At 37.3% G+C, this 22654-nt stretch overlaps 1 protein-coding gene across 1 annotated transcript; it reads right to left on the bottom strand.

The window, feature by feature from the left end:
* Window positions 1-465: 465 nt before the first annotated feature.
* LOC104532907 (cadherin-13-like) lies at window positions 466-19780 on the bottom strand (the record flags this gene model as incomplete). Its single annotated transcript, XM_010178233.1, has 3 exons — window positions 466-2241; window positions 18054-18269; window positions 19547-19780. Coding segments are annotated over 3 exons (458 nt in total), but the record flags the coding sequence as incomplete, so codon positions are not given.
* Window positions 19781-22654: the final 2874 nt, after the last annotated feature.

The raw sequence follows: 22654 nt of genomic DNA, 5'->3' as shown, positions 1-22654 counted from the left end.
GCATATGATTATTACAAGGCATGGGCAGAAAAAGAGAACTAGAAGCATGCCCATGTTAATGTTTCAGATCAGGTACTTTCCTGCTTAAATGCCTGCAGCTTCCTAACAGCCCACTGCTGAAGCCCTTGCTCGACAGAAATTCCCACTAACCTCAAAGTACCCCTTTGGTAATTGAAATACCTAGAGCACGCTGTGAGAGAAACAAGGTCAGTGGGAGATTTTGCTTGGTCAGGACTGCAGGAGTTAAGCTGGAAGAGAAAAATAGGTTCCTTTCTGAAGGCAGCTCGTATCTTATCAAAAAATCTTCAATGTTAGGAAACTTCAAAACACAAACTAATTTTTCCTCTGTCACTGTTGTTATTACTCCTTTTGATTAAAAAAAACCCAACCAAACAAACAACAAAAAAACCCCTGTTTCATATTTGGTACAATACAGGAAGTCAGAGAAAAGCTATTGTACAGCAATTTTTAACCATCAACACACATTTAATATCTAGTGTAGCATTATGGAAAACTAAATGTATGTCTGGACTTTTTAATGCTTCCAAAAAGCTTTACTATTGAAACATATACGTGGTGTGGAAGATATGCTCATAATCTCACTGTAGTAAAGACAACATACAGTATGATTCATAAGTGCTGTAAAAATGCTAACTAAAGAGTGCAGCTGCAAAGTTCTATTGCATAAGGAAGCTTTCTTGTTTAAACTTTAAATAAGCAAGTTTATTAAAATATTCTAAGACACTTACCTTACCCTAGTTACTGGCAAGCTCTAATAAAAGCCACAGTCTGTCACTAGTATACTTTTTGTGTTAATTTTATAAAAATTTGGTGTGAGCTTTGATGGATCATTTACAATTTATTAACAAGATGATCATCTTGATACAATTAGAAGTTGGTTTGGTGTTTTTTTTAACCTTACATGCTCACAGAATAAAAAAGGATTCATATTCATGTATAACGAACACCCTTTTTTTCCCATGTCTGCAAACAAGTGTGGTAAGTTTACACACACAAAGAAATGCTCTTGTTACTCTTAACTGGAAAACTGTGTGTACATGTGTATGTATGTATATATATATTCAAAACTATATATATGTGTGTGTGAATATATTTATATAATAGGGCATCTGTTGTCCTCTTTGCGCTTATGTATGTAATGGCAGCTGCATAGAGGCTGAGAGAGAGACCAGCGCTTCTGAGAAAGACTTTGCTTTTGCTGTTCTAATCAGCTCCTCGTACGCTGACACCCACCTACTGAACTGTGTCTGCAGAGCTGATGAAAGACTTCAACCTTGTAAACTGCCCCAGCAAATAATTATCTGCAGGAACACAGAGGAAGCTGACTTTAGCCCCTTTAAAGCCAGGCCCAGCAGTCCCATTGCTGTAAATCCTGACCCACACGGTGCCGGTGGCAGCCGTCTGCTTCCTGCTGCCTCACAAATCAGAGCTCCGCAGAACCTCCCAGCGCTGCTCCCACTGTGCTCCTGCTGGATCCTAAACTCCATTTGGGGCATAAGGAAAGCAGTTCAGATCAGAAACAAGCCAGGGGGACTTGCATTTCTTGTTTGCTGAACCTGAGGTACGAGAAGTGCCACTGCTTTATTTGTGTCGCCAAAGCGGCTGTTGTAGCGGTGTGATTGCAATAGGCTCTCTCCTTCTGGCCACACTAGAAACAGCAGATACAGTAGGTTTAGCTGTGGTAGGATAGTTACAATTCATCTGTGGCTGTATTATTCTGCTTTCTCCCTTGCACCCTCCAGATGAATATTTTATAAAAGCTAAACCTGTCGTATAACTCTTCTCTCTATATAAATATATATATATACATACACTCATACATATACAAATACTAACCCACAGACAAAATATTTTCTGAACAGTTGAATAGCAACAAGTCAACAGATAGAAAAAAATGGAGTCAATCTGTTTTTTTCTGCTCCCCCAAGGTCCAGTTTAGATGTCACGGTCTTTCAACATTCCGAGAAAATTGGCATAAACCTTGCGTCTTGCAAGAGGAATCCATTAATAAACAGAAGTTAGGGCAGAGGCTGTCAAACACCAAGGTATAGTCGGACAGAGTAAGTGAGGTTGCAAATTAAACTGAATCTGGAGCAACTGAGGCCTAGTTGTGAAGAACAGTAACTGTAAACTGCAATCTTCAGATCTGACGTTTCCTTTTTTTCTCGTTGCCATGGCAACTCGGTAGGACAGCTTCAAATGTCAGGAGTTCTTACAGACCTAAACGATGGGAAATGGGTGTGATTATTACTATGCAGATCACAGTAACTTTTAACTTTTTGTTGTTTTTTTTTTTCTCCATAATCAAATTACTGATTGAGTGCACGCACATTTGTCAGTAATTCAATATAAATTGTCCAGGTTCAGAAGCAATTATTTACAAAGATGGAAATCTCCAAGAGGAAACCCCCAAATGTCACCTGGGGCATTCAGTGACCTTCATAGTGCAATTCCAGAAGACGCAGTGCGGAGGCCTGAGCTTAAATCTTGAGCCAGGACCTGATTCTCCCCATTTGACACCTTGATCATTTATGTTAGTGCAAGAGTGCAAGTAAAATGCCGGTGAGTGACTCCCTTGCGTGCACATCCACTGACAAGCAAAGAGCAAACAAACAATAGATTTTAAAAAACAACATGTTTATAGTGCCTTATAGTTTGTGAATATACCAGGGAATAAAAGAGCTGGCATAACTTATTAATATTGCTACAGATATATAAATCTTATGTGGACTAACCTTTTTTTTTTTTTTAACTCAATAAAGTGAAGGTGGCACAACTTGAATGATTTTACCTATTTTAGATGAGCACTCTGATAATACAAGGGTAGTAAAGACATTCAGAAAAAAACAGAAATTAGGAGTAAATGTAACATTCGTTGTAGCTAATGGGTCACTTTCCTCCAGTTTTGCTTGGACACTAGTAAATTGCAAATATTCCATTTTGCAGCAAAACCAGGTAAGAATAGTAAGAATAATATAAGCAAAACACACAGCTAAATTTGATCTGGCTCCTCTCAGACAAATACAAGGCCTGACCCTTACAGTTTTGGTTTACTGGTTGTACTGGGTTTGGCTGAGATGGAGTTAATTTTCTTCATAGCAGCTCACAGGATGCTGAGTTTTGTATTTGTGACCAAGGGAGTGTTGATAACACACCAATGCTTTAGTTACTGCGGAGCAGTGCTCGCACTGCGTCAAGACCTTTTCTGTTCCTCCTCCTGTCCCTACCAGTGAGTAGGCTGGGGGTGCACAAGAGGGTGGGAGGGGACACAGGTGGGAAAGCTGACCCCACCAGATGATGTCATGCTCAGTAATAAAATCTGGAGGAAAGGGGGAGGAAGTGGGAGGACATTTGGAGTTATGGCATTTGTCTTCCCAAGTAATCGTTACGTGTGATAGAGCCCTGCTTTCCTGGTGATGGCGAACATCTGCCTGCTGATGGGAAGTAGTAAATGAATTATTTATTTTGCTTTGCTTGTGCATGCAGCTTTTGCTTTGCCTATTAAACTGTCTTTATCTCAACCCATGAGTTTTCTCACTGTTCCCCTTCTGATTCTCTTCGCCTTCCCGCTGAGGGAGTGAGCAAGCATTCATGCTCTCTGCCCTGGGAGGAGACAACTGCTGCATCAAAACACAGAAATGCAAGTTGGAGATAAAAATCAAAACTGACAAACACTCAGGAAATTTTTGTCTAATGTACATTGCATTTTGTACACTTAAATCATGCAATATTGATGATTTTGTCACAACCACAGCCACATGCAGCATAAACATTAACATAATGGTCATTATTAGATGCCACCTTGTACTTTTTACTATTTTTAAATTATAATTTGCTTTTCTTTTTGGGCAAATCAAGTTTAATATAATTACTGATAAGGCTATTTTACTTTATTTGTTTGTTTCTTGTCATTATCTTGGTATTACTCGAATTGACTTCAATATTAAATTCTTCCAGCTAGATGCCTGTCCAGATGGGCTATGCAGCAAGGCGGGCACCTGCATAGCACGCAACAGCCTGTCCTTTCCCCTGCAGCACGACCTCAGTCCTGTTAAACAAAGGTAAGTAAAGCAAATCAAGCAAGTGTAAGAATCCATAGAGGGACTGATGGATGGGGCTCACTGAAGTGAGAAGTATGGCTGAGATTTCCAAATAAGATAAAATCTGGAATTGCTTGGCAGGTAGATTTTTAACATGCTGTTTAAAGAAAAGCTCTGGCCACAAAATTAGGATCCAGAATTCTATATAGGAAATTTGTGATCATGAGTGCCAAAGTTTGGATATATTTGGATTCGGGATTCCAGCTAGGATTAAATTCTCATAAACAACTTGATCTCCTGGGGTAGCAAAAAGCAAGAGTTCAGGACTCTGATCTCACAGACCATCTGAAAAATAGCATTTCCAGATCACAATCAAGCTTAATATGATTAAAGGGCATTTGTTCAATTCTGACTCAAAGGAAATAACGCTAGCTTTTTGAATTGGCAAAGCTACTCTGAATCTTTAGGAGGTCCCTGGAGGTCTTCCTGCTAAGGACAGGCACTTGTAGATGATGAATGAACAGCAGCTGTAGCACTGAATTTCTGTACAATCCATAGGCTGAAACTTCACCATAGGAATCTGTCAGCACACGATTTATAAATACCACACAAATTCAAGCAGCTAGTGACTGCTTCACAAACAGCTTGTAAACAAAGGGCAATATATGTTGATTTATTTGCAGACCTGAGGAAAAGCTTGTATATTTTACATCACATTGACAGATATAATGAGTTACTACTACCTGATCATACACCTTGCCTTTCCTGAGTAAGCTATATGTTAAAACTAGTTAGTTCAGGTTTAATTATGAATATGCTTTTTCCTATGCTAGTTGATATCTACTGAAGGCTAGCTCAACAATATAAGCATGCTTTTGATTCTCCCTGTTACCCTACCTGCCTCTGCAAACACCACCCCAGCTCTTCCCAAAGCTCTACAGTCCTTACCTAGACTGTATTTCTACTGAAATTGCTTCTCAACTTCATCCTTTCATCCTGCCTATGACCCATTTAACCACATTCCTGGAAATCTGATGCTTCCCTTGGCTCCTGTGATGACTCCTGTAATTTTACTATGACTTCTCTAATCACTTTTCCAGCATGTCCTTCTATCTCATTCTCTCCATCTCAGGTTTCTGGGGAAACCTTCCCCCCCCTGCCCCAACTTAAATTTCTTCCCCTTCTCTGTGACACCATCCATACACATTCAGCAATCATTTCAGAGCTGACAATTCAGAGATCTTAATGCTCTTTACCTGATGTTCCATTTTAGACTGAAATGTTGACCTCTAGCTCCGATACCTTTTCAATATTTTGCTGACAGCTCTGCACAGCTAAAACTGAGCTCTTTAACATTTCCCCTAAAGCACTCCCTTCTAGTTCTTCCTTTGATTGCTCAGGACAACACTATTACCCTGCCTCTTATTTGAGCTTAAAACCAGAAATAAATTTGAGATGGTTTATGTCATAGAATTGCCTTTTTAGGTTTGTATATTGAGGTTATGTCTTAATCTAGGTTCTTTTTCACAAATCATCCCAAAGGGCTTTTTCTAGTCATTCAAACAGCTAAATCTCCTACCCTGTCTCTCCTTAGTTAGCAGGTTTGCAACATCTTTTCGCAGCTCTTGACAAATTCAAGCTACTGTGCTTGTGTCCTGACAGTCTTTTGCTGTATAGAGCATTTTCCTAGCCTGCCTCTTTGACACAACCATGACTCCTTCATGGCCTTTTCCCTACTACAAATATTTTCCTGGATTATCCTTTCATGACCTGTTTTTCTTCTCATTCATAGTCCATGATGGGAGCTTTCATTGACATGTTTTCAAAGAAACCTATTTGGGCTTTTTCCCAGGCTTTCCCATGTAGTGGGAGGAGCTCCTTGCAAGCATCCATAAAACAGTGTGTCCTTAACATCTGCTTTGCTGACACATCTACAAAAATCTTGGCACTGGCAAAGGGTGCTAAGACTGCTGTGAATTCAGCTCAGTCCTTTCAGCAGCCTTAGCTGAAGTAGTGTTGAAAGAATTCTCTTATTCCAAACATTGTTTGTAAGGATAGTATGTATGCCTCTGCTCACTAATGGTGACTGGACACTTTTGTAAAGGTGGATTGCTAAAGGAGTAGTTTTTGGCTTTTAAAATCAGATTCAACATTCAAAATTATGTCCTGTAAAATAATCTTTGGTGGCTGCAGTAAGAATATTTGAGATAAAATCTGTCTTTGTTCTTTCTATTGCACTCAAAGTTAGTTTAACTTTTAGTTTCTGTGGTTAATATAGAAGTTCATCAGTTACAAATTTACTTTCTAGAGATATTCTGATATGGTCATGTAAGGTGTTATTGGACATTCTGGCCAGTAACTCCCTTAATACAAAATTTACAGAAATCAAGAACAACCAAAGTATTGTGGTGAAAACTCAATGGTGGACATAAGCAGATCTACTGAAATAAAAAGAACTGCTTCTTCAGGGATCTGATAAGCATCTGGTCTGTATTTGAAATATCTCTGTTTGTTCTCCCAGCTGGATTTACAATGTTCATTATTGTTTTCTGTATAAGAATTGTAGTGTTCTTGTCTGCTTCACTCCCCCGCTTTATTCTCCCCATAAAGAAGGTCCAAATGAAAGTTACAGAAATACACATACACTGCCAAATTATTAGAGTCTACTTCTTATTTGAGTGCCATCTCTAAACAGCTAACCTAGAGAGGACTGACTTAGTGTTTATTCACTGACTTCAATAGGTTTGTGTTGAGATTTTTTTTTTTTTTTGGTCCCATTCTTATGTATTTTATATTATGCATGATTTAAAGTTTGCAGCTGGTAACAGCACATAAAAGATATTAGTAAATAAGGAACACTGTGAGCATAAATAATGTGTGCAGGGAGCACTTTTGCTGCTCCATGCTAACTGTCTCTTTTAGGAACTTAATGCCCTGGTAAGCCTGTGCCTGGCAGGTACATTAATGATCATTATGCCTAGTAATTAATTTATTTTCTTTGTATTGGCTGTTAGGAACAACACTGTCTCCATAGCTGGTCTCAGCACTCAAGAATTATTACACACCATGTGTTGTTTTAAATGTGATATCTGTTTACCTACAACAAATAATTTGTTGCATATGGCTGCAGACATGAAAGCCACAAAGGCGATGTGTGCATTGTTGTTCTTCGGTGGTCACCCCCCATCTTTTCCTTAAGGTATCTGGGGAATGCACAAGCAAGCTAGCATAGCTATACGTAACTTCTTCAGAAATCACTCTCACTGAAGTCTCCAACGTGATCTTCACCATTTTTATCTCACCATTCTCCTCTGCTCTATCCTCTTCGACACTTGGAAGATACATTCAGCCACCTTCCTTTTAAGATAACAGTGAAATAGGCAGGGTTATTTTTATGTTCTTTCTGTCTGAATTATTACTATTATGGTTAATAGGTCTCAGATAAAGAAAGCACAGCTTGTTATCATAAACAAGTGGTGTCTGTTGGCATTAGTACTTTGGCATTGGAAGATGCTGTTTGCTTTTGCTGGTCAAGAAAACTGGCAAACATTGTACAGATTTATCTGTATCTCATGTTTTAATATATGGATTGTAATGATGCTATAAGGAATATAGGTCTTAATATGCAGTTTACAGTAGGGAGATTCATGGTGTAGAAACTTAAATGGAACAAACCCCCCTTCCTACTCCCACTAAAGTCTACTGATGTTGACTGTATTTGGAAAGTCGAGAGTTGTTCATGTTGGTGGCAAACTTCACAGAACACACCTGAATTATCATCTAGTCCTTGGGTTTTAGACAGTGAATTGGTTTGGAAGAGGAGCAGGCCACCTAATAGAGACTTAAGTGTTTATAATATTGATGTCTTCAAGGATTACAGCTACCTGTCTGTTTCACAGTGGCCTAATTTAAGATTTATTCCTTATGTTGAGTCACATGACAGAAGAAAATGGAGGAAAAAAAGCACATAATTCTTTAAGACAAAGATTTTATAATGTTCCATCCTAGGAAAAAGACAACCAGCAGCATGTAACCCCATTCATTATAGTTCAGGTTGCCAAGAGCCCATATTCCAGCAGAACCTTTCTAATCAGCCAAAAAACAATTGTGTTTGCAAAACGATGACTTCTGATCTCAGAAAATGCTTTGGCGTTTCCCAGGTGCTCTAGCTTTCCCTGTTGCAGCCTTAGCTTTCTCTGAACATTAGTTACACATTAGTGACTCAATTCCTTATTTTAAAGAAACAGGTCTAAATTGAGTAATTCAAAGATTTTGAAAGATGTGTTCCTTATGAGACCAACCTCAGCCCCTGTTACACAGACTATTTTTCCTACATTGCAGTTAAGACCTCATAAAAATGAAAGGCATTTAAGTTTCATGCTGACCCTTTATATAGGAATGAACTTTACCCAAGATGCATTCATGCTCTAATTCCCATTTAACATAGAGAAGAGAGTTAACACAGCTGGAGCTTGGAGTTCAACTCATGCATGCTCCATTTCTTTCAAATTTCTTTCAATTACCCTCTCATCAGAAATATTACATTAATCTTTGTATAATTAAAAGTCTATATTACATCATGGACTTTATAGAAACCTCAGTAATGTTAAAGAGGTAATGCATAAATGGTGGAAGAGATCAGCACCATGTTTCTGATTAGGCAGCTAATCAACAACCAGGTATTTCTTTCCTGGATTTACCATCTATAAAAGGATATTAATTAGATATACAGTTATTAGTTTAGCCTTCACACAGAACTTAGAAAAACATAAATGGTTTTCCTGTACATCACTGGTTGATTTGTCCTGGGTAGTTTTCAACACCAAAACTGTCACAGTGTTTGCATCATATGCCTATAAATTATAATATTAATTTGAACTTTTATATAAAATAATTATTTAATATGCTCTTCTGTGACCTCTTCAGTGGTCCAAGGCACTGTCTAGGCTTTGCTGCAAGTGCCAATACGTAGTGGTTGCTGTTTTTTGACTACCCTACCCTAGTATTGTCTTCTCAGAGAAAAGACTGGAATCTTTTCACCCCAAATCTCACTGAATTTGAAAGACTGAAACAGCTATCCCCAGGCAGATGCTGTGTGTCCTTATTCCTGCAATTAAAAAAATTGGTTTTACTATCAGAAAGAGCAGTAGATCTGCTTGTGACAGCAAATTAGTGATCTCACTGAACAGTAATACATTGTGGAAAAGTTTATAAAGGTGAGAGAAGTAAATGAGTTTATCCTGAAAATTTGCAGTTTATAACATCTTATATAATTTGCTTCCTATTTATGTGAGGAAATTATTTCAAAGTCCTTAATTGTAGGAAAAAGACAGTATGCATTAGTATTGTGTCTGTGAAATGAGTGTCTCAGTTCCACTCAAAACTCCAGTAGACTCTCATATATCAATGTCAGTATTTAACTTCAGGAGCTAAAATGCAGCCATGTGCTATGCAATTGGCCAAAATTGGCAAGAGAGTGGAGAAAGACGCCAATCTAAACTAAGCAGCTTGCACAGGGGAATAGGTTGCTCAGGCTGAAGCAATTTTCAAAGGGTATCTGTGTGACATCAGCAGGTGATATTTCCAAGAGCGTCTCTCACTCTGCTAACATTTATTTTAAGACTATACTGGCAGATCTGAAATAGTGCTGATTAACACCAAAGTGCTCTCACTCTTCTGAATTCGGCAAGGGCCTTGCTCACTGTTGAATCCTTGTTTCTGCTTGACCCTTCCTTGTCATGGACGCACATACACTCGCTATGTAATGGGCTGTTCTTATGTACCGCAAAACGTACGCGCATGTAAGAATCACAGAATCGTTTTGGTTGGAAAAGACCTTTAAGATCATCAAGTCCAACCATAAAGAAGCAATATATGGGAGAAAAGTTTCTGAGATCAAGTAAAAGAAAGACTAGCTGTGCTTGCTTGGAAATTCAGAAACGTACTAAACAGTCCAGTGCAGTGCTACATTTATCTAATAAAGCATCTTCTAATAAAGTTCCTGCTCACTAGGGATATCAGGTATCTTACTTGAGGTGGTGTTGGTTGTTTCTAGGGTGAAGCAGCTATGATGTTGTAGATTTCTTTTTTTTTTTTTTTTTTAATTGATAGGAATTGTAGCTGGATACTTTGCCAAACCTGTATCACCTTCATTTGACCAATAGGAAATAAATGCTTCCTTTCTTTTCCAGTTCTTTCAAAACAATTGCAGAGGTGACCACCTGCAGTCTGGAAGTATATTTGCTCATGCTGTAATCTGATAAATTTAGCTAAACAGTTGAAAATAATCAGCAAGTGAAATAAGTAAATTTTGGAAATAGTAGCATTGAACAAGTCTCCTAATTTTTCGTATTTATGCTGAAAATTAAATGCATCAAATGTAACAGCTAGCCAACCTTTTAACGCAATATGTAACTGCTTAAGCAGTCAGATCTCATCTTCCACAGCAGTACAGCTTAGTTTACTATCAGTTTTTAAGTAGAACATGAACATAAGTAGACCAGACACATTCAGATCTGCGGGTATACACTAATCCTAGCTTGAAATACTAAAAAAATAATCAGAAAAACCTCTTATTAGGTAAAAACAAAAATGGAATAGAAATGAGAGGAAAGTATTATGCTTAGAAGCCATGGAAAAAGAAAAAAAAAATCAAATTAGAAAATTGCAAGGTTTGGCTATGTTGATATCAACCTATTTCAAAATTCTTCAAGAGGAACTTGTAAGCATGACAGCTTACATAAGCACAAATCAATGACATATACAAATGAAGTGTATGGGTAAAGTAAGGCTTTAAGATGTAGTCTGAAATACTCCAAACATCAATGGCATTTTAAAGGACTTTGCAAGTTGAGTCTAGTAGAGAAGCAAAAGCAACATCATCTAAACTTTAGGCACAACAAATCTCCTCTGTTCATTCAATATCACATATAACATCTAAAGCTGAATAGAAAGCTGTCTGCATGGAGAGCACATTTTGAGGTGTTTGGATGTTATGGAGTGGGAAGATATCCAAGGACAGAGGTAGTTAAAAGAAACAAAAATCCCATGGTGATAGATAATCAGAAAAAATATTTTAACTGATCATTTATTCAGTTCTAGTTTTTAGTCATAGTCCACTCCAGAAGAATTCAGATGATAACTATCTGAAGTTATATGTGACTTTAAGAGATTGTTCAGAAAATAAATACAAACTACTATATATCAAAAGTTACTGTTGAGAACTGTTGAGAAAATGAAAACATAAAGTGTTGATTTGAATTCACAAGAGTGAATGGTCTATTCAAACCAGTCTCTTTAAATGTTCATTTCATGTCTACAGAATGACCATCAGGAACAATATTACAGCTCTTAGGGAAGGAGCTGTATTTGCCAGTAACATTTTTCTCTTTTGCATTCTAAACATGCATCTTCTAAACTGTATTTTTTCATGTCTATACTTCTGGAACATGTTTGAATGGATTAAAATGTGCCTAAAATGCCATTTCCCACCTAATTGACTCAATAAAATGTAATGTCATTAAGTACCTTTTAAATATGCTGATGTACAATTGGAGGGTATTTCTGTTTGTCATGTCTCTATGACTAGGTATATAAACATCCTGTCTCCAATTATGTACGTACATATGGACTTCTGTGCCATTTCAAGCCCCATTAGCTTTAGGTGGGCTCCCAAAGCCAATCACACAACAAATTGCAGGACTGAGTATACCTGCAGAGAGATTAGAAGACTGGACACAGAGGTCTGTGTTAAAAGTGAGACTCAAATCAAGACTCTCTCAATTTGACCTCAATCCCTTAAATCCCAACCTGTCCTTTCCTTACTAGGGTCTAAACAACCAAAATCTTTAATGAGACAAATAATAATGGTATTTTTCTCAGACATGCATTTGAGAAAGCATCTATATTCACTGATAATTTAGCAGTAACTATAATAATGTTACTATGGACAAAAGCATCTGTAATGTAACAAAGATAATAAGTATTAGAGTAACAGTGGATATTGCTGCTGTTATTATTGGTTTTAGGAAGTGAGATTTATATTACTGGAACTCACTAAATGTTAGTAATTTACAATTACTTGGATAGCATCATTTAGCTGCTACTTTAAATACCCACATGGCATGTAAGTTAAATTAGAACAGTGCAAATAAATCCCCCAACAAACCACCTTTCATAGCAAAACTCTCACCCGTATTGGTAGTTGTTGAAATTCTAGCCAATATAGGGATATTCTACTTCTCAGAAATGGGAAAATTTATCTTGCAAAATTTCCTAGTCGTGCTAATTAAACTGATTTTTTTTTTAATTAAATGTCACTGCTCTGAAAAGTAGAAAATTGCTATAGAAGATTAAAATCTGTTAAGACAACCTAAAAGGTTGGGTTGGGTTTTTTTTTTTTTAAATATTGTTTTTAGCAAATTCAACTATTGGGAATGGTTCCTCTGAAGCTTCCTCTTTGGAACTATATGGAACAGGAATAAACTTTTTATTTTTTTCTTGGGAAAACCAAACACTAAACAGCAGTTCAGCCCTGAAAGAAATATACCGCATGATTGTCTAAAACTAAGCCACGTAACTTTCAATAAAGGCTGAAAACTGTGAATCTGCAGGTAACAAATCTGCACTTGTAATGGAAAGAGCAATGACCTTAAAGGTCTTTTCCATTTGAAACCTGCTATGATTTGTCTTAGTCTTATGCCATTCAAGTGTGCATTGCTTCAGTCTTCAGACATTTGATGTTCCTGCACAAATAACATAGGATGTACAAGAGATAGAGATGCTTGTTGCTTTGAAAAATAAACTAGGTGAAAGATAACACAGCAGTTTTAACTCTTGTTTCTGTTCAGGTAAATTCAAATCCACCAGTTTAATATACTTTGATTTTTTTGTAATGGTTTAGAACCAAATACATAATTTTAAAGAGGAGAAAAAAAAAAAAAGAAAGACATTTTGTCTATTGACCCTGTAGCTGTATTCCTTAAATCAGAAAAACATTGGTGGGGGACAGCAGGCATTAAAACAGAAAAAGTTAGTGGAAATTAAAAGGAAGTTAAATTCAAGGGTATCTCTAAGGCTTCTTTCCAATCACAGCACAGACACCTGTGCCAGTCTGTTTTTCAACACACCTGAGGCCTTTCACCCTCAGTTTAACAAATTAATTGCAATGTAGAGACCTCCAGCTTATTTAATTTCTTCATAGCAGTATTTCACCCCAGTGTCTCACTTTCTGTTCATAATAATTGAATACTTTACATATTTAAGCTCAAGTCAACTTACAACTTTGTAGTCCACCAGCCTGTGTAACAGAAAAAGTCTCTTATCAATGTTTGTCGGTCAAGTAAGATATCAGTTTGTTAGGTTTTTTTTCAACATGAACTGTTTAAAGTCCAGTCTTTTCCTAACAAGGAAATTTAAGTAAAATATTATTGCTAGTGTGACTGAGCTACTAATGGAATTGCTCTGAATTCTGCTTCTTCAGGACATGACTATTGTGGCTTTGGTTCTTCTTTTAGTCCCTTGATTCAACATATTTGAATCTAACTTGGTCTTTTATGTTGGTAGAATATAAAAGGAAATATGAAATGCAATTATCATTCCATGATTATGCAATTAAGTGAAATAATTATTGTAAAATCAAAAGTCCAGAATTAAAATATGCCTTTAAATAATAATAATATAAATAATTTGTAATTGATACAAAGCCTAGTTCTGACAGCTAGAGTAGTTCTTTCTCAGTCTCCTGTAGGGCCTGTGGCAGTTTTTGTTGCCAACTTCATTAAGACAATATACATGAATTTGTTTTTATCTTGATCTTTCACTTTTTTAGTTTGTTTTGTTTTCTCAGTCACCTGTATGTAACTTAATTCCTAAAGGACAGCTTGAAAATTCTCTCTTTTAGGTATTGCCTCTCTGTTTCAGGAATTATTCAACCAATACCTAAATATCAGTTACCAATTTGGAGGTTGCAATAACGGGCACATTTTCCCCCTCTCTCTCCCTCATCCTTACAGAATGTTGTAGATACTGTCTTACTAAAAGTGTTCAGGAGCCTTCCAGAGGGAATTTGTTTATAAATGATATTGAGTGCATCACTTTGGTTACCTTCATTCTGAACAGAGCTATTTTAGCTGCATCACTTGAAAACATGAGATGGCTGAGACAATAGAACAGTAAGGGGTAACACAGATAATCTCAGACCCAGCACCAGACATGCTGCATAATATGCTTTCACTTTCTCCCACCTTTTCTCTTCCTTAAGTAGTCCTCTCTGACTGGAATCCAGCTCTATTTTTTGGTCTATTCTTTTTCCTCAATCTGAATTACTAAATTCTAAATTATATCTGAACATTTCAGTCCTATCTTGTCTCCAGTAGTGGTTAGGAAAAGCTGACAGAGGACAAGACACCATTACTATTTATTAATTTAGATATTCCTCACACCCTTAGATCTTGTGCTTGTAGACTAACAAAACACGAAGTCCTTCGCTTCTAGCGACAAAATGCAAACACTGGTATGTTAGCAGTGTTTCTCTCATAACAAATCCCAGGCTGAAAGCAAAACACAGCACTATATTAGCTACTAAAAAGAAACCCAGCTCTGTTCCAGCTAAAAACCAGGACAATAAGTCTCATTTTACACATAGTGTCTGAATTCCTAGCAGATAAGACTTCATATTCTCTCTAGTATTCTTTCCAGTATTTGTTAGCATTAACTACTGTAATTTTGGAAAGTAAGTCAGTCCTCTACCTGTCCACTATACATCTTTCCAGCTTGACTTCAGCAATTCCCAGGGGTAATAATTTAGGTTAAGTACCAAATATGCAAAGATGCTCCTTTTTTTCAATCAACTCTGTATTCACTGTCTTTTAATTCCACCAAACACCTTACTGTTTTGTTGTGGAAAACCAGCAATCTGCCTGGAAACTTTGTCATCTTAAATTTTCTATTTCTGGCTGACAAGAACTCCTAATTTTTTTTTCTTTTTCCAAGTGTATCTACCTTTCCAAAGGCTTCTGGGCAACTCTGCAGTCTGTATCCCATTATCCCCCAATATACTGAACACAGTAGGGCAGCTACAAAATAGGCGAAACTGCTGCTTTTTGCATGCATTACATTTTTAATCAGGCTCTTCAATTCTCTGCTCAGATACTTCACAAATCTACCACATATGACTTCTTCCATGATTTACAAAGGAGCACATATTCTAAGTATAGATAATAATTGCACCATTTAAATGATAATACCAAGATGTTTTGTATGGGGAGGAGATTCATGCAGGGCATTTTTACCATGAGCAGCTCTTTCATAGGGCTATCTATCCTCACACCAGATGTCAAATACAAAAAGAAATACTTTGGCATGAATAACAAAGTTCATTTGACTGAAGGATTTACCTCCTAGGAACAAGAGCCTCATAAAACATAAACACTGGGAGCAAAGTGAGCCACGTAAGGGCTTTTGCAAAAATTAAACCCATAACTTGCCACTAGAAATGGGATATTTCATCTGTTCAATAAGCACTAAAGTTCTCTTTGTTTTTATGGAATCGTAATCTTTGATTACTCTGATAAATATTTGGACTATACAAAACATTGCAATGGAACTAATCGCAGTTATAAAAAAACCTATGTGTGAAAATGAATTGGGAACGCAGCACATTTTAGAGAACTTCAAATACAGAACCACATTATTTTAACTGGTTCCTGGCCTCATTCTTTTATGTCTCCATGTACTCATTTACACCTGAGGAAAATGATTATGAATGTTGTTATGCTTGCTGGCTCTGCACAAGTATGATTAGGTAGCTGTACCAGACGTGGAATGCCAGCCTCGTTCTGTGTGACTGGATGAACCCAAACCACACAACTGAACAGTAGCAAATTTTAGCAAAAAAAAAAAAGTGTTCCTTTGTTGAGGATTAGGTTTCTCTATGCTGAAGACTATTTGTGGAATCCATGCTCTCACTCACAACAACTGTGTATGAAACAGCCTCTGTCCCAAAAGGGAGACCTTTCCTTCTCCTTCCCTTCAACTCACCCCCTATTTCCCTTTGTTTTGGTTTTATTGCTCCGAGAACAGACGGGAACATCATACTGCTGGCAGATTATGTGCATAATCTTACTCTGCACTTTGTTGAACGTTACAACTCTCTCCATACTTATTGCAGTACTTCGAATGCATGTAAGGCTGCAGAAAGGCTCTAGACATGTCTCTATTGTTTCACAGTGTAAAGACTATTCCAGGCTACTTTTTCTTTTACAGCAGGAGAGGGAATCCCTCTGTCATCCTGAGCACCACCCACCATTCAGATACCAGGGGCCTATATTCTGCCCACAGTTGAGCTGGAGAAGATCTGTAGTCAAGAAGAGCAACTCAACAAGAGCCTTCTGATACCTAGAACTGCTTTTTATAATTCAATACAGGGAAAATGATCAGACCTCTTTGGGGCCTAGAAAAAAGCAGTATGATTACTTTCAAAAGCAAAAGGCTTTTGTGTACCTCATTGTATTCTGAGCAGATGCATTAATGTAAATAAAGTTCAAGTGCAAATCATGTCAGATAAGAAAGTAATTCCAGTGGTGAAAGTCATGCCTAATATAGCACCAGTAACATTTATGAAGTGGTAACAAGAACATATTTGAATCAATAAGCTGCACTCATGCAATAGTGTCACGTACTGTCAAATATTTTTAATATATTACTTGTAACAGCTGAAGTCTGTGCTTGGTTCCAGCAGGCTAAACCCAGAATAACTGAACCAAAGCCAATGGAGATACTTCAGATGTCACTGATTGGAACAAAGAACATGAATTTGCACTTAGCATTTATATAGTCCTTTTCATCTTCAAAGAGCAGCACAAACATTGGCTAGTTCTAATTCTCTCACAATGACCTTCATGCTAACCTTTTGGGATAAAAGTAATATACTATGAGAAAAAAACTGACAAGATGTGTAATCAAGCATATATCAAGCCTCAGATGTGTAAACTATCTCTGCCTTGCCTTGGCTTCTGTTTCTGCCTCATTGTAGATTTTATCTCATCAAAAATATAAGGCCTTTCACAATGGCTCAGATATTAATTCACCATACAATATATTTTACTAACATGAGATGATGGTAATAATCCTTGAATAACAGATTTACTACCATAGTTAGTTATAGGATACAGCTATTCCTTTTTAACAGATAAGGAACTCAAAATAATATTGCATCAAAAAATTTGCTGGAAGCTGTCATGGGACAAGCCAGGGACACACCTACATTGGATGTTGGGTTGCATGGCTTTGAGTTCCTACTCTTCAGTCATTCTGGGATGTTTTGTTTTGAGTTTGGCTTTTTTTTTTTTTTAACTCCTTCCAATTCAAATTAGGAATTTTGTAAGTCTCTTTTAGAAAGCCTTCTCAGAAGCAGCAGAAGCTTCCTTTATGTATCAGTTCTCTCTGTTCTCCAACCCAGACTTGCAATTTGATTATCAATTCTGGGTGGCTCTAAGCCCGAAATCCTGAACAAGTCCCTCATGTTCCAGTTGCTCGTGCACTTTATAGAGGAATAGATTGAAGCAGACAGTACTTATTTTCATGGTGACCCAGAACAGCTATTGTTACAAGAACACCTTTAATCTCCTGTTTTTGTTTTTGAATTGAATTCAAGTCAGGAGAGATGAAAGAATGCGTCTCATAAATCTGCTACTGCAGCTGGTACTTCTTAGTTTATCATATGCTAGCTCTAATTCTCTTTGATTCTTCTTAAAATTATTGCTTCTATTTCTTAATTACACAAACAAGCATTTGTTGCTATTTTTTTGACTACAAAAAACCTCCTCCCCTCTCTCTTTCTTATAGCTACTTCCTCAGGAAGAAACCACCAAACTTACTGCATTATGATGTCAAGGTATGAATTTAACTTCTCCCTTGGTAGGTTTTCTTACGCAGTGTACAAAGGAACAGCTAAATAATACTTCATTACTTACAGTTCAGGAAAAGACTTACAAAATAAACTGAAGAGTGAAAGAAGGATAAGGGTCATGCTGATATGAAGGGCATCAGTTGCACTGCAGTCCATTTTGGATTTCTTGCAGGAACACACTTGTAATTTCAGTTCTGTGGTGTTAGTCAGAGGTGGTTTTCCAGAATCTGTCACTGAGATTGGGATGTTGTAATTGGCCTTTTTTAGGTTTTGAAGCAGGATGACCTGGGCATGAGTATCTGCAAAGGATAAGGAGAGAATTACCCAAATAGTGGTTGTTTGGAAGGGAAGAGGAATCTGCAAACAATATCAGACATGCCACAGTTACTCATGGAAATTAAGAAGAAAATGAGAACACTCTAAGGAAAAGATTAAAGAACTGAATTGGAGGTAAGAAGAGGCAGTACAGAAATTCTTTAATGAGCTGAGAGCTAACTGCAAACTTATTCCAAACCCCCCCAAAAGAAAGACTTTTAAAAGCCCCTTTTGTTTAAATGCATTACTTGGTCTGCAAATTATTGTCAGAATTTCCCTGTGGAATCTAACACAATGACATGCTAAGGCATGTCATCCCCAGAGCAAAACAAGAGGGAAGAATATCTTTGCCAAAGGAAAAAAACCCTTCTTGCAAGAAAGTACAAGCAAAGCTGCTTAACTGCTTCCCTAGTTTGGCTGAGAAGGCAGTGAAGGGAAGTAATGCCTCTTCATAACAGCTGGGTCATAACAGCCATTGGTACCCAGGTGAGCGTGCTAACTCTTTAGGGGGTTTAACAAAGTGGTGGTTTGATGTTTGGAGAACAGCAAAGAAAATGACTCCTCCACTTAATCCTGCAGGCAGGTGCAGCTATCACATCCATCTTCAGGTTTTTTCTAAGAATAATTTGAAATGAACTGCTAAAAGATTCGATAGTGACAGAGATAAATAATACATGCTAGAAACCAATAAAAATAATCTACTTTAAAAAGAAATGCAGTACTTTGTGCCCACAATTTTCCGTATAAACCTTCTACAACTGAGTAGCATGTGCTTAGATCCTCTTACCAAAAGTGTGTAGTCCCAGTGCATTTGGATATTTTATTTGTGAAGAGTTCGAATAATGAAAATCAGGAAGTTTTTCAAGTACATTGCTTAAAGCCCATGCAAAAGTTTCATGCTGTCCTATAACAAAGCCTTGTGCATCTGATGCAAACAAATTCCAAGCCATGAAATCTTTACAAAACTATTAAGTCATTAGCAGCCTTTCTTTAATGCAAAGCTAAAAGAGAAAAGTTTGGTCAACATAATAAGAGGAAAAAAGTTCAGATTTCAGAGAAAATGCAGAGAGACTATTAGTATGTCCCACCAGGCAGCTGGTCCAAGCAAAAACAGCAGAGTGTAAAGCAGCAGCAATGGGTCCATCCTGTAAGACACTCATGCATAAGTGCTCCTGACTTCACATAATGAGCAGCCTCAGGGTGAGTATCCTGGGATGTAGAGGTGGGAGGACTAAATGCATAAAAAAAAAAAAAGACTTACTGTTAAGCTTGGTGATTCTCCACAATTTTTCTGGACCAGATTGCTTACTTAGTTCAAATTTGAATGGATCTGTGTTGGGATGAAGGTCTTTGTCTGATGCTCCTAGCACCACTACCTTGAGATCTTTTGCATCATCACAAACTTTTGCCAGTGTTGGATAAAGGGATGGGACATTGTCATTGACATCCTCCAAGGTGATGTGTAAAGTTCCTGTACCAGTAGCAGGAGGGTTACCTATATGAAAAAAAACAAACATATATTTACTAAATCATACTTCCATGAACACTTACTCTTATGTGTACCCGCATGCTTGCAAAGGGAAATATTTTTTACGGTTCTTACCTCTCTTATATGAAAATTATTGCTTTATAAGACTGATGAGTCACTATTTTAAATTCATTGCTCTATTTTCAGAATGCAGCCTGTCTGATTCTCTACAGTATGGATAATTATTCTAAGAAAACCTCTGAGAGAGGAATATTTAGAAGTTAAAATGAGATTAGGACACAAATAGGTATCTGGAAAAGAATCTGTTCATAAACACATACTGAGAGCAACATAGTAGGAAACATTCCCTAGATAGACAGCATGGTATTAAAAGAATGAAGAACAAGACAAGAGGAAAAATGACAGCAGAGAGGAATCAATTTGTATGGTGGGTGCCCATAAAGAGAACAGGACCAGATCATTCCCCAACAACCCTTAGGGCCATATTTAGTTTTGTCAGCAGAAGTGAAACTTGTCAACATTGCAACTCTGGAAAATGAGATCTTTTATTTACCCAGAGCCACCCTGTGTTAGCAGTGGGGTTTCAAGCTTTCTCAAAGGATTTGCCAGCCTTCCTCAGCCCTGACCTGAAAGAACCAGCTTCAGAGGTGAGGATGTTGTTTATTCACCATGGTACCACTACAAACCTCTGTGCCAAGGCTGTGACTGACAAACCAGCCCTGGTGCTGGAAGTGTTTGTAACAGAGATGCCTGCCCCGCTGGGAGCTGGACTGCGAGTAGCACCTCATTTTCCAGAGGTCAGAGAGGAGCTGACGAGTGGTAATAACTTTCAGTCACTACAGATGTGTGCCATGGTTGAGCCAGTAACCCACTGCTTTCAGTTAAAAGCTCAATATCTTATTACAAATCCCTTTGCCAGCCCATTTAAACTGATCTCCAAGTTTTCTAAATGCACATTGCTTCCTTCGTTGTGTAACATACTTAATAATTTCTCATTTGAAACGCTGCACTTCTGGGTTGTTTGCGTTACTCCTTTTTCTGGTTTAGTACACAAGATCTATGATCTCTGCACTTCCATTAGCTATAGACCCTCAGCAGGTAGAAAGGATTCCAGAGGCTGCACTTAACCTGTAAAGCAGCAGTGCAATGTGTCATGGCAGTTTTAGGTTTAGCACTGAAAGAGCTACACTTTAGCGTAATTACCCTGCCTATAGCAGCCCAATAAACTACGGAATTATGGCTGCACTGTGAGTGCATCCTAAGGGAGAAGTAAATACCCTGTGGTCTGGATCTGATAAACTACTAACTGTAGCAGAATGCAATTAGTCCTTTCAATAACAAATGTTACTAATGGTGACACTTCATCTGTTTCATGCACGCATAAATGCATAACAAAGGCAGAATTTTCATAGCTCTTTTGCTTCGCCCCCCCCCCCCCATCTTGCGCTTTGTCATCAGAAGGGTTAGGGTTGAGTTCTTTTTAATGAAAAAGAAATTATTTTTCACTTTTTATTGGACTAATTGAATTTGCAGAAAGACTCCAATACGTTTTTTGTTCTTGATATATTATTAAGTAAAGTCATACGGCAGAATGGATGAAAAGACATTCGAGTATTTGAAATATGATCATAAAAGCCAGCCTTTCATGCACTTAATTAAACTGCTGTCTTTAATTTTGAATGCATTATTTCCACACTGGACTGATAATGTCTTATGCACTACCCTTGTTATCTTTCTCTGAAGTCAGTAATATTAAAATCTGCCTTTTGAAATTAAGAAGCCAACAGCATTATGAATGTACTGTTATTTTGTCAAACACAGATATGGCTGCTTTTTCTCTGCCATGCTAATGTTTCACTATCTTTGTATGGCTTATGGGCCAGTCAACTATTACGCACAAATAGAGAGAAAGAAAATTGCTTCTGTCCTTTTCAATGACTTATTCTCTGGTTGGTTTATTTATAATGATTTAAACAAAATCTTTTGGTGATTTATGAAGACCTCCAAAAGAAAAACAAGCAAATGCCAAGGTCATAAACTGAAGCTTGTTAACACCCATGTCATAAAAAAGACAACAAAAAATGAATCAAGGAAAAATGGTCACAAGATATCCATTGGGAATATATGACTTTTATAAATTTATGACTTTTATAAATTTGACAGTATTATGCTTTTGAAATAATCCTCCAGACATCTTTGGTTTTGAAATGAAAGATTTCCATAGCATATTTTAATTCTGAAATAAAACTTCTCTTAATTCGTATTGTAAAACCTTCCAGATGAAAGCAGAATTAACGTGTAAACCAAGACATAAAGGGCTGTGTCCAACAACCCTTGGGAGCAGCTTTTCAAAAGAGCTCAGCTCCCATTTTTGTCACTGAACTGAATTGGCCATTTCTCCTGAGGCTGAGCACTTTAAACCTTTAGGTGCCTTTAGAGCCCTTGGGGATAGAGATAGTTTCAAAATCCTGCTAAGGCTCCCACTCCCACAGTGGCATAGCTGTGAGTATGCTATGGCAAACATACAAATGAAATAGCATTACTCATGTGTGTAAAAGCTACTAAAAAAGAGACTGAAGGATGGCTAATGTCATACTGGAAGAAAGTGAAATCTTGGAATTGAACCTTGATTTTACTAATCTGAGACACGATTGAGAACCTTGACAAGTAATCTTCAATGAGACCAAAATGTAAATAAGAAAGATCTTTCAAGTTAGTTAGGGCCTGTGGGACTGGAACTTTGATCAACACCACTAAAAAAGTACAGATTCATCTTAGAACATGCTAAAATCGGAAATGTATCATACACTTATCTGAATTGGATCAGGGCTGGTTATGTCTTCGTATCCTGGCATTAGACTGCATACAAAGCTTCTAATA

This window comes from Antrostomus carolinensis, unplaced genomic scaffold, assembly GCF_000700745.2.
Source record: "Antrostomus carolinensis isolate BGI_N321 unplaced genomic scaffold, ASM70074v2 scaffold6011, whole genome shotgun sequence".
Classification (NCBI taxonomy): Eukaryota; Metazoa; Chordata; class Aves; order Caprimulgiformes; family Caprimulgidae; genus Antrostomus; species Antrostomus carolinensis.
The sequence above is the reverse complement of the archived record's forward strand: the minus strand, read 5'-3'. Positions and strand labels throughout refer to the sequence as shown.